General features: G+C 40.0%; 2 protein-coding genes across 2 annotated transcripts; both read left to right on the top strand.

Annotated features, from left to right (window-relative positions):
- The first annotated feature begins 9,338 nt into the window (after positions 1-9,338).
- Positions 9,339-9,725, top strand: LOC145570970 (uncharacterized). Its single transcript, XM_081630083.1, has one exon. The coding sequence runs from the start codon at positions 9,339-9,341 to the stop codon at positions 9,723-9,725; it is 387 nt and encodes a 128-aa protein (XP_081486209.1).
- A 2,358-nt stretch (positions 9,726-12,083) lies between these two features.
- On the top strand, positions 12,084-12,923 carry LOC145570969 (uncharacterized). Its single transcript, XM_081630082.1, has 2 exons — positions 12,084-12,260; positions 12,360-12,923. The coding sequence occupies exons 1-2, from the start codon at positions 12,084-12,086 to the stop codon at positions 12,921-12,923; spliced, it is 741 nt and encodes a 246-aa protein (XP_081486208.1).
- Positions 12,924-13,183: the final 260 nt, after the last annotated feature.

Raw genomic sequence — 13,183 nt, 5'->3', positions numbered from 1 at the left:
CGGTGGCTAGTATTTTCTTCTGGTAATAGGGGTGGGAGGATGTGCGACGACTTCTGGCGAGGATGGGGAATGTGCGACGACCTCCGGTGAGGGTTGGGGGAAGTGCGACCAGGTGCAGCGACTTCTGACGAAGGGTGGGGGATACTTTTCGATGGAGGTGCGAGCTTATCGGGGGTAGGCGAGTGCCAAGGGAGGGGCGGCGATGGCCGGGGAAGGGGCGGCGAGTTGGTTGGGTGGTGTCTATGCGGTGGGGGTAAGGTAGAAGGTTGGTGGTTAGTGTGGATATGGTGGAGGAACGGTGGCTTAAGAAAGGGAATGGAAAAGGCTAGAGGGGTGGGGAATCAAAGTAGAATGATTTTGGGTAAACTCAAAAATAAAAATGGGTAAAGGGAATTATTAAAGTGACAAACAAACATCAACAAAAGGAATGAGGCATGTTCATTCCCTTTCCCTTTTATTATTAACCCTAACCAAACGGCCCCTAAGGGTTTAAGATACTACAACAAATCTCATCAATGAACTCATTAGTCAGGGTATGTAATACTTCTCCATTCATTTTTCATCGATACATTTATTTTATTACGTTTGTACATGAAAAAATTCAATGACTAACATATTTAATTAAACATCAATAAATACAAATTATATAACCAAAAAAACTGCCTAATAGCAACAAACTGCAAGCAAGCACTAGAGCTAATCAGAAACATAGAGCTACATGATAACAGTAGACTAACAAATATCCTGGAAATTTGTAGGGAGCTCCTGGACCAGCAGTTAGGCACAACCCTGTGCTGTGAAGAAAGAGGAGGGAACTTGGCAGCGGATATTTTGGCAAAGGAAGCAAGGAGGAGAAATGATTTTTTGTATAACTTGGCTACTTTTGACACCCCTCCCCTGGTTTGTAATGATATTATTTTAAAAGAAAAACTAGGAACTCTGACTATGTTTTCTGCAGATGCAATGGAGGAGAGGGCTAACCCTCCCTTTCTTTTGTAAAATTGTTATTCTAATTTTAGTTTATGTTCTCTTTTCTACCAAAAAAAAATATATTATATAACCAAGTAAAGATTGGTAGAGGTAGTGGGAATTAACCTTGGTACTTTGAGGCCATAAGATCAAGCCCCATGTTTAATTTTTGTAGGGATTGAATCACATGTTACACCGGTGCACTCAGATTTACCATAGGCTCTTGAGAATGAGTATGGAGGCTTCCTTAATCTTAGGATCATGCATGTTCTCTTCAATTCGATCAATATTCAATCTGTGTTTCATAATATTATCAATAATTATTGTTTTTATTCATCTCTTAAAGAGTTCATGTTATTGATTAATATTTTCGGTTTATTTCATTTATGACAAATAATTTGTAACACCCCCAAATCTCCCTCTACGAAAATACTAGTATAATACGTATAATTATACAGTAGATATAGACTTAGACGTATTACCGCCACGTGATTACGCAAGGCTACTCAAACTTACTAAACAAAACCAAAACTTCGCAGCGGAAACTTTAATACTCTTCTTTTATTAATAATAGACTGTAAATAGTAACCATTGTCATGAGTACTCAAAAATAAACATCAAAACCAACATTTCCTAATCTAGATGAAACCATTCCCGGGACTCCATATGCTCAATTATTGACTCCACCTGAAATTAGTCAACACTGCTTACCATTAAGGTAAACAGGGCGAACCAAAACAAAACAAGAAATACGAATTAGCAAAATATGTTAAGTACGATAAATGCAAGATAATTAAACTCAATTTATTAGCAAACATGCTTTCGAAATCAATTCCATCCTTTCCAATAATTTAACCAATAATTCCAACTCAAAATTCCAAAACCAATTTCAATAATCAATATCAATAGTCAATTCAATAAACCAATTCCACTTTAAAACCAATTCCTTTTAATCCGATTCCTCACCCAAGTGTGCACACCCCCCAAGCTAGTCTCCTTATATTACAAGCCTATTTTTGAGGAAAGACCCGGTCATACAAAGTCCAAGGCCCTATCAATAAACCAAATCCGCACAGTGGGATTACCAAAATGCTTGTAAAGTATCAATAAAAATAATTCAATAAATCCTCTTTAAATCCAATAATTCCAACTTTTAATAATAATAATTCAAACTCCTTTTTATTTAATTCCACATGCTTTCAAAATCAAACCTTTTAAACATGAATAATAATTTTAATTATTTAAAAGATGATATAAAATCAATACTCCAAGTTATTTATCAAAACCAATTTATTTAAACATGCTTTTATTTCATAAATCATAATTCAATTCAATTTAATTCAATCATCATAAAATCATTCAAACATGTTTATTCAAACCAATCACTTTCAAGGTATCTAGCCACCTAACGCACCTTGATCCTTGCTTAGCAAAAACACACAAAAGGAACCTCAAGAATCTTGATCGAACACACCCTACAAATAAATATTATAAGGTTAACAAATAATCATAATACTTAAATTAAAAACCCCCAACTATATGTACATGAACCTTTTAAATTAATTTTCATAAACATCATTAAAAATCTGATTTTATATAATTAAAACTACTCATAATAATTTTTATAAATCCCCCATAATAATAATAATAATTGAATAAGAGAAGAGAAGAAGAAAAGATAAGGAATCAAGTAAAAGAGAAGAATTGGATTTGCGTTGGAAAGAATAGGCAGAAATTGCAGAGGTTGTAACTCCTTCGATATAACTCCAAATTGGGTGGTTTGAGCCTGACCTCGAGGATTTTTCGAGAGGAACAATCTGCTGTGAAACGTCAATACCCCAAAAACTGACCAGAAGTGCCCGAAAATTGGCTTCAAAGATAAACGGGATGATTTGTGTAAAAAGAGGAGAAGAAAAGAAGAGAATTGGTGCGAAGAATGTGAGAGGTATGGAGGGGTATTTATAGGCTAGCTCATGCAAGAATTATAGCAAGAGAATGTGGGAAGAATTATGGCAAGTAGGGTTTATGGAATTACTTGGAGAAGTGAATGAAAGAAATATGGAAAGTTTTGATATTAAGGTGATTGTGTATAATACAATATGGAAGGTATGTTTGTCATGAAAAATAATATGGCAAGGGAGATTACTTGGGGAATAATCAAGAGGAATAAAGGTAAGAAAATATGATGATCTAATATTAAGAAGATGGAAAAATAGAATTAAGGAAAATAATAGATTTTTGGGCGATAATTAAAAATACAATTTACCAAAATAATTTCCCCCAAAATAATACAAGAGGGCCGAAAATCTTGAGCTTTCCATAGCTCAGATTTTCGGATTCCCTTAGTAGTATTTAGGAAGATTTTTGCTCGGTTTAAGGAATAAAAATAATTGTGTAAATAATAAAAATAATTGTGTAAATAATATAGAATAATTAATTTTAATTAAATACCAATTATTCACCAATAAATAAATAAGAAAAATTAGATTTTCTATACATAGAAAATCCAAAATCCATAGCTAAATAATGGGAATTTTCAGCCATCTAATATAATTAATAAAATATAATTTTGCTTTAATTAAAATATTTGAAATATATAAATAATTCAGTTTTTAAAATAAGATAAATGAATAATAAATCTTATCCAAAATAATAATTAGATTTCAAAATACTTTTGGCGACAAAGTTCAAATATCATTTTGGCTCCAAATAATAAATTTACTAAAATACCCTTTTTAAAAAATAATTCCTAATTAATTAATTAGAAAATAAGTATGAAAATACGGGGTATTACATAATCTTTTTATCATTAAATTTTAGGAAAAATACACTTTAATAATCCCAACTATGGACGATTTAGTTTTAATAATCTCAACTAAGGTTTATTATCTAATAATCCCAACTATGGGGTTAGTTTCTGTAGACACCCAAATGTGTCTCCCCAAAACCGAACCCGGTGATGAATACTTTTCACGTCAAATCATAATCAAATGAAGAGAAAGTGTGGAAAGTCTAGTGTTGCGGTTAGTTTTTAATTTTCTTCTTTCTCTCTGTTTTCGAAAACCTATTTTATGAAAATAGTCAATCCAGTTTAGTTTGGTCCATGGCAAGGGTCCAATAATAGTGTAGTTGGATTGGGCTCAAAATGAGATTTCCAACGATATATTATAAGCCCAATTCCGATGAATAATGAGGAAGTTATGGCTAAATTACTAAACTGGGCCCGGTTTAACCTTTATATGCGGCCCAATGATCTAGATGAGGGCCTATTATGATTCCTAATGCAATTAGGATTGATTATAGTCTTCTAGAATCTTCTAGAAGGTTCTTTTGAATCCTAATGTGATTAGCATTGATAATTGAGTTTTTTAGAATAAAAGAAGTGTTTTAAATAAAATCACGGTTTTACCCCTCGTGCGCTTAATTTTATCAAAAATAGGAAAATGTGTGGAAAAACTGCCTGCAGCGCTACACCACAGGTTGTCGCCTGGAGACAAGCCTGTCGCTCGGCGACAGATGCTTGTGTGGCGACAGCGTCGTGTTTTATTCCTCTTGAAACTCTGATTCTTTTTTATCATATCCAGGCTGATTTTCGTTATAAATAGCTCCTTAAACTTGCGTTTTTAATAGCCAACCCTCATTAAGAATTTCTTGATACTCTCTCTTTCTAAACCAAATTTTCACAAACAAAATTCCGCATTCACAAGATCTAGATACACCAAGCCAAGTTCAAAGTTGCCTTCGCCCTAGACATGAAAGGTTATAATTTCTGAGGGTTTGGTCCCAAATCTCTATTTCCATTATTTAATTTAATTGTTTGATTTTATACTTTTCCTTGAAGTTACTAAAGTGTGTATTTTTTTATTAGAAAGAGATACGAGGCATTCAAGTAAGTACTTTAATTGTTTAATGGATCTTATGATATAGAAATCATGTTAAGATTGTTATTTTGGTTCCTAGTATCATGTTAGGATGCTTTCCTTAGTATGATATTTAGGGTGATTTGCTTATATCAATTATGATTTCTAGAATGCTTCCTATTTTCTTTCCTAATATCATGTATCATGCTAGGCTAAAGCTTTGATTTTTATTGCTTAGTGACATGCTAGGGTTTGTTATTAATCTTGTTAGTATCATGCCTAGGATCTTGCTATTATTATGATTTAGCGTTATTATGATTATTATTATGATTGTTATAATGATTATTATTATTATGATGATTGTGATTATTAGGTTGCTTGATGATTATTGTTATTGCTTGATCACACCTTTTATGCATGTTTAAAAGGAATTTGTACTTGTAATCACGCTTAATAAGATAATTAATAATCTTGTTTAGGGCTAATATGATTATAATTCAAGTGATCGCCAATAATAGTTTTATTTGTGCATTAAATTCAACCAAGATAGATAACAGGTTTAGGGTTAATCTGTTGATTGCATGTTAGTCAGAAAGCGCACATGAATACGAGAAGAATAAAGTAGAGGCCTATTTTTAGGGCAGGTTCAATCTCTTTTAGATTGGATTTGTACCTTCATCCCCTAACACCAGTCATGGTTCCAGACCTATTAGAGTTGACGATCTCATGGATCGTTAAGGGGTGTAACCTTCACCCTGTGAACGGTTTACAAGTTCCGAAAACTTGTTGGCGACTCTTTTGCTCTAGCTTCCTTCCCTTTGGACGCCACCATGCTTAAGTGTATGATCACAGTGGGGTTCAAGTTTGGGGTAATGCTTGAAATATTCCCTACAGTTTGCCTGTAGTAATCCCAATCGGTAAGCAAGTGGTCAACAACCTCTTATTGCAGGTTACCAATGCACGTGTCAAAACGTGATTGGTCTAAAATAAAACTTTAAAAAAATCTAAAAAATTGAAAAAATTAAAATAAATAAATAAATAAAAATCAAACACCTTCCCAACGCCAGCCACCCCACTGCCATCAGGTTGAGCCTTACCTTTCCTATCCTCGACGCTGGCCGACGTCCACACCCCCATCCCATGGTCGTTGACGTCGACTATACACCTTTCCCTAACCACCGTGCACATAACCCCTCCCCTCCTATTGTAAAACCCCCTTATAACTCCTCTTCGATCGGCGGAAACACCCATCCACTCCTTCCCCAAGCCCCCACTACTAGTTTCCGACAACCCCTCCTTTACCCCAACCTCGGAAAACCTACCCACAGCACCCCGACCCCCAATTGGTGTTAATCAATTTCATATTCCACCACCAATCAACACTATTTTTTCGGCATTGTTGCAATCATCACCACCATTGCCATCGTTTTCGTTATTGTTGCTGCTACTGCTACTATTGTTAATTTCGAAACCCATGACTACTATTTTCGATCCCGAGCCGACTTAGCCCGAGTCAACTCAATTGAGCATACAATTGAATTAACCAAACACAAAAACTCAAACACTTTTTATCGTCAATTCACAATCAATTTACATGACGAATTCAAACATTATTCCAATCAAATTAAAATTCTAGAAAAAAAAATACACAATTGTCAGGTTAACCATTAATATAAGCTTTAAGAATGAATTTGAGAGTGAGTTGGGGAAATTAGAAGAGAGAGAAAGAGAAGAGGGATCAGAGTAGTAGAGAAATTCAAAAAGAGGTCGGTCGACTATTTTCGGGGTTAAGGGGGTTGGCCGGCCAGTTGCCGACGAGGTTATGGGGAAGGGTTAGGTGTCGGCTAGGTTAGGAGTGGGAAAGGGTGGCTGGATTTTTCTTTTTTTTTTTTTTAATTTTTTAAAAAGTTTTTTAAGTTTTTTTATTTTGGACCATTCATATGTTGACATGTGGCATTTAAATTTTTTTTTTTAAAAAAACAAACTCAACAGGTTACTGGTCATTGGTGTCTAGGGAAAAAATAAACCCCAACACGTGGTCCAATCCCATAGTGACACGTGGCCCAATCAAAGGGTGACACGTGTCCCTATAGGAGAATGACGCATTACAGCTCAAAAAGAGCACCTGAAAAGAGAGTAAAGGGCCTCCTTACATTAGGAGGCCCAAATCCCAAGAATGCCGTAAAATGGCGCCCCCATCCGACATGTGTCATCAGCTGACTGCGCAGCCAATCAGGGCACAGAAATCTAGGGTACAAGCCCTAAAGGGGCACAATTTCCCACCCATATAAATACCCCAATCATTTATGATGGGAGGGGTGGATTGTGACAGAACCTTAAAAAAAAGAGCACTAAAAGCTCCAACTTCTCTATACTTTCTTTCTCTGGTTTATTCCGTTTTCGGGTAACTTACTTGATCGTCAGAGGCGGATCTTTGATAAACCGAAGTTCCGTTGTTTTGCAGGTGTCCGAGTCTACTTGCCAGCAGAGCGTGACCAGTATCCCGAGGGATTCTAAAAATACCTTGAAACATTTGGCGCCGTCTGTGGGGATACTCGTCCGTTATGGAAATAGATAGTTAGACACCTAATGCCGGCCCTGGCCCTGGTCAGGACGGCCATGTAGAAGACATAGTCACAACGATTCATTCTAGTGATCCTCTGACCTCTTCATTCCATGAGGCCGAGGATCCTCCAGTTACTTCTGCTTCCCTAAAGGTCGCTCTGAACAAACTTCGAAAAGCGCTTGAGAGTAAAAGGGCATCTACCTCTAGACATCCATCTAGAAGAGAGGAAGAAAGCGCCCCAAGGAAAAATCAAAGTAAGGCAACCCATGCTATGGATGCTGGGAACACCCCATTCCGACGACAGCATGGATGATCTCCCTGGGTGCCACGGACGAACCTGTCTAGGCTCCTTGAGAAAACACAGTCGGCTAGGGGGCAGACTAGACAGCCTCAAAAGGAAGAATCTTAGCTGTCGCGGCGCTAGAAGGATGCAAGGGAATATATCCGGCACAAGCAACGGGAGCGAGTGGCCCACTCGGACACGGCCTCGACTCCAACAATGCCGGATGAATTCTCTAACCAATCTCTTTCCAAACATACCAGTTCAGCCAGGACCAGCAGGAGTCAAGCTGTTCGTACTCTAACTCTTATTCTAGTTCAACCGTTTTAGTAGCAGACACCCCAGAATTTCAATCCTATTCTGTCGCCTAACCCCCTTGTTTTTAGACAGTACGGGAAATATGGCCATCCGTTCAACCCGGCAGCTTACCTGGACGGATCGGCCGCACCACCTCAACTTATTGACCGGCAAATGCGCTTGTTGAATCTTGGTGACAAGCTGCCTCCGTTTTCTCAAGAGATTCTTAACTCTCCTCTACCAGCAAAGGTTAAAAGTGTACTTGTGGGTGCCTATGATGGTACAGGCAACCCGGAAGAACACGTCACTTCGTACAGAAATCTGATGTATTTGCAAAGTGAGGACGATGCCACATGGTGCAGCTACTTCCCGGCCACCCACAAGGGCGTGGCGCAGGACTGGTTCAATAGTCTGTCGGCCGGGTACATAAATTGCTTTACCACTCTCATTCTATTGCTTGTTGGAAACTTTTCAAATAACATTCCCCGAAGGAAAACCAGCCTGAACTTTGTAACAATCGTCCAAGGAAAGAATGAAGGTTTACGTTCGTACGTTCAGAGGGTCAATCAAGAAAAAGCCCAAATTCATAATCTACCGGATGAAATGGCCTATTCGGAATTTCTCTGGGGGTTAAGACATAACGGTTTCAAGTTTGATTTAGTCAGGAAAGGACATACGCAAGCGTGCTGCAAGAGGCCGAAGCCTATATTGAGGCATCTGACTTTTGTTCGCTTACCAAAGCGGAACAGCCGGCCAAGGGGGCTGAGAAGAAGCAACCTTCTCAGCAAGGCTCGGCCGGAAAGAAAAAAGAAGGAAACAAGCGAAAGGAGGTTTAGGTTGCTGACAGCCAGTAGCCAAAATCAAAGAAGGTCAAGACGTACGAACCACAGTACGAGTTCAACAAGGATTGCTACTCAATCTTGATGGAAATCAAAGATAAACTTGAGTTTGAAAGCCCCAACCGATGAGAGGTTCGGCCCATTATCGCAACAAAAACAAATACTGTCATTACCACAAGGACGTGGGTCATGACAGAATGAGTGCATCAATTTGAAGAGGTTACTGGATAAACTGGCCAAAAAGGGCATGTTGAATTCGTACGTCTTGAAATCAAAATTCACTTATACTCGAACAGACAACAAATCCGATAAGAAAAAGAAAAATGAAAAGGAAGATGATAGAAATAGCACTGATTCTGTTATAGTGGTTGTTATATTATGGGGCTTTGCTGCAGGCGGCCCTACCATGAAAGGAATTAAGCAAGACGCTTGGAAATTTGGCAAAGTGATGCATGTTGAAGGGGTGAAAGTTGAACCTTTCCCAAAAGTGACGGTTAGTGAAATGACTGAGCCTACACAATGATCTCATGGTATTTGTTATGAAAATAGCCAATTTGAAGGTTAACCGGATATTAGTAGATACGGGTAGCTCGTCTGATATTATCAGCTTGGCTGCCTTGAAAAATTTGAGGTTCCCCGAGGATGCTCTCAAGGACATTTCCCACCCGTTGGTTGGATTTGGGGGGTCTATCATACATCTAGTGAGACAGATCGATTTACCCGTTCGGATTGGGCAGAAGGGGGAAGGAAGGGACATGGTTGTCCGCTTCCTAGTGGTCAAAGAGCTCACTGGCTACAATGTCATACTCGGCCGCCCCACGTTAAACACAGCAAAAGCAGTAATCGTACCTCATTTGATGCTACTGAAGTTTGAGAGGTCGGACAGGAAAATCGGCTCAATTCAAGAAAGCTAGAAAATGGCTAAAGAGTGTAACCAGTTAGCATTAAAGCCAACAGTATGCGGACGAGGAAAGTTGTCCGAGCCAAAAACCGAAGAAGAGTCACTCCAAACATACCAAGTCGGCCAGAAGCGCAAGTCGGCCATGGCCGACATGGCATAGCAGCTAATGGTCGTCGGCCGGCCAGAAGAGTTGAGGCCCCAGCCGGCCGGCGATCACCAAGATATAGTGCTTAACCCCGATCAACATGATCGGACGGTCAAGGTAGGCACTATAGCTGTGGGTCTGCTTGGAGATGACCTAGTCAAGCTGCTGAGAAAATTTAAAGATGTGTTTGCATTTGAAGTTAGTGAAATGCCAGGTATAAGCCCAGACCTGGCTGTGCATAAGTTGGCCGTGAATCCAGTAATTAAGCCCGTTCGGTAGAAGAAAAGAAACCACGGGGAAGAAAGGAATCAGGCGGCTGCTGGATGCTGGTTTCATTCGGCAATGTTACTACTCTAATTGGGTAGCCAATGTAGTCCTTGTGAAAAAGCCGAATGGAACTTGGAGAATGTGTGTAGAATACACTGATCTTAACAAGGCATGCCCTAAGGATAGTTTTCCCTTGCCCAAGATCGATCGCTTGGTTGATTCTACGGTCGGGCATGCCTTATGAGCTACATGGACGCATACTCCGGATTCCATCAGATCCCATTATAGGAAGAAGATCAAGAAAAAACCCCATTTGTGACCGAGTAGCGGCTGTATTGCTACAAAGTTATGTTGTTCGGCTTGAAGAATGCTCCGCCACTTTCCAAAGATTATCAATACGGTCTTTAGAGATGAGATCGGCCGGAACATGGAAGGTACATTGATGACATGATCGTCATATCAAAAGAGCCGGCCGGCCATCTAAATGATCTCAGAGAAACATTCACCGAACTCAGGCCGCATAAGATGATGTTAAATCCAAAGAAGTGTGTCTTTGGTGTTGAGTCCGGCAAATTTCTCGAATATTTGATCGTTCAGCGTGGAATTGAGGCCAATCTTGAAAAAATTTAAGTTGTCTTGGACATGAAGACGCTAAGAACAATCAAAGAAGTACAAAGATTCACCGGCTATTTAGCTGCACTCGGCTGATTTTTGTCAAGATCAGGGGATAAGTGTCGATACTTCTTTCAGACAATTAAGAAGAAAGCCATGTTCGAGTGGACAGAAAAAAGGCCGAGGAAGCGTTCGTGTAATTAAAAAGCCATTTTCATACATTGCCTCGCCTCGTCAGTCCACTCAAGGATGAAAAGCTATACATGTATCTTGCCGTTTCAGAACACTCCTTAAGTGTCGTCCTGCTTGTTGAAAGGGACGGCCACCAGATCCCAGTCTATTTCATCATCCACATACTGCATAATGCCGAGCTTAGGTATCCACCCATTGAGAAGTTTGTCCTAGCCTTGTTTATGGCGTCAAAGAAGCTACGGCCGTATTTTCTAGACCATTCAATAGTGGTCTACACAGACCAACAGTTGAAGAAGTCGTTCACAACATTGGAGGCCAATGGCTGAATGCTTAAGTGGGCCTTGGAACTAAGAGGTTTTGATATAACGTTCGAGTCTAGGAAAGAAATCAAGGGGCAGGCCTTTGTTGATTTTTTGGCTAAAATGACTCGGCCGGACTTGCAGCCGGCAGGGGACCAAATCTGGAAGGTTTATGTGGATGGTAGTGCAACAGGGACCGGATGCGGTGCTGGTATCATTTGTCAATCTCCTGAAGGAGATAAGTTTGAGTACGCAATGAGATTTATGTTCCAAGGCTCCAACAATGAGGCCGAATACGAAGCCTTACTGGCCGGCCTTAGAATGTGTAAGGCGGCCAGGGTCGCCCTCTCTAAGTTAGCATTCTCGGCATCATGTGATACTCCTAGATCAATGTTTTGGGAAGTTAAGGAAAAGAGGAGTATTGATGTCGAGCCCTTGCAAATCATTCACAGAAGCTCTGCTCGGGTGGATGCAATCATCTCCTACTTATGGGATGGGATAGTTCCGGCCGATCCGAAAGAGAGCTGGTTGATGCAGAAGAGAGCAGCCTGGTTCGAAATGAAGAGAGGGGAATTATTCAAGAAAGCTTTTGTGAAACCATACTTGAAATGTATCACCCCGGAAAGAGGGCATGATGTGTTGGACGACCTCCACCAAGGGCAATGTGGATCCCACATAGGCGGACAGGCCTTAGCGGAAAAGGCTACCCATCTGGGTACTACTGGCCGAGCATGAATTCGGACGCCATGAAAATGGTGAAAAAATGTGACAAGTGTCAGAGGTTTGCCACCCTTATTCACCGACCTGCAAATAGCTTCTCGGTCATAAGTAGTCCACTCCCCTTTTCCAATGGGGCATGGACGTCTTGGGGCCGTATACTCCTGCGTCCAGGCAAAGGCGGTATGTGTTAGTAGCAGTAGACTACTTCACCAAATGGGTTAAAGCTAAGGCCGTCCGAGGAATTAAGTGGACGGATGTGTCCGCCTTTATCTGGAAAAGTATAATCACTCGCTATGGTGTGCCACACTCAATGGTGTTCGATAATGGACCCCAATTTGAAACGCCCCAACTCAAAAATTGACTAGGTGACAAGGGCATCACTCATTGTTTTGCCTCGGTTGGACGTCTGCAGGCTAACGGCCAAGTTGAGGCCTATAACAAGCTGATTTATAATGGCATCAAGCGCAAGCTTGAAAAAGCGGGCGGCCTATGGGCACATGAGTTGGTTAATGTCTTATGGTCCATACGTACAACTGCGAAAAGTTTAACAGGAGAAACCCCATTTTTCCTAGTCTATGATGCTGAGCATGTGCTCCCAATTGACATGTACGAGCCTACTCTCCGAGTAATGTTATATGATGAGAACGGCAATTGGGAAGCTATGAAGACCGCCCTAGACTTCCTTCCAGAGGTAAGAGGCAACGTGGCCCTTAGACATGAAATATATGGTCTCAGAATGACGAGAGCTTATAATCGGCGACTGTCTAAGCGACCGCTAAAGATGGGAGACTTGGTCTTAAGAAAAATGGAAGCGGTAGGCCGTGCCAATGAGGATGGAAAGTTAACCTCAAATTGGGAGGGGCCCTACCGAATTAGAGAAGAAGTCCGAGATGGCACCTATCGTCCTGAGGCCTTAGATGGCCATCCTATTCCTCATACCTGGAACACGGACAATTTGAAGAATTACTATGCTTAAAGTTTTCTTTTACTTAGCCAAAAAGCTGTATATACAGCTAGGTTTAGATGACCGAGCTTTGTAATTAAAGTTGTACGACCCCAACAATGTAATTTTGACGAATTAATGAAAAAGTCAAGCATTGTTATCTTATTCGTTTATGTCTATTTATTATTTAGCAAAAATGCCGAGTGAAAGTAATAACGATGCTGCTTGCAACATAGCAACTCAGCTGCAAAAGAGACTAAACAAAAGTCCGAAGTTACTTGCAATTTAGCAGC

Source organism: Chenopodium album, chromosome 12, assembly GCF_948465745.1.
Source record: "Chenopodium album chromosome 12, dcCheAlbu1.1, whole genome shotgun sequence".
Taxonomy (NCBI): domain Eukaryota; kingdom Viridiplantae; phylum Streptophyta; class Magnoliopsida; order Caryophyllales; family Amaranthaceae; genus Chenopodium; species Chenopodium album.
Note: the sequence above shows the minus strand (reverse complement) of the source record. Positions and strands in the feature narration are given on the sequence as shown.

What these genes read in the sequence shown, in the direction of transcription:
- LOC145570970 (XM_081630083.1), top strand. Translation starts at nt 9,339, where the DNA reads ATGGTATTTGTTATGAAAATAGCCAATTTGAAGGTTAACCGGATATTA.
- LOC145570969 (XM_081630082.1), top strand. Translation starts at nt 12,084, where the DNA reads ATGGACGTCTTGGGGCCGTATACTCCTGCGTCCAGGCAAAGGCGGTAT. An exon ending in ATGGTGTGCCACACTCAATG is followed by an intron (nt 12,261 to 12,359) that starts GTGTTCGATAAT and finishes GGACGTCTGCAG; the next exon opens with GCTAACGGCCAAGTTGAGGC.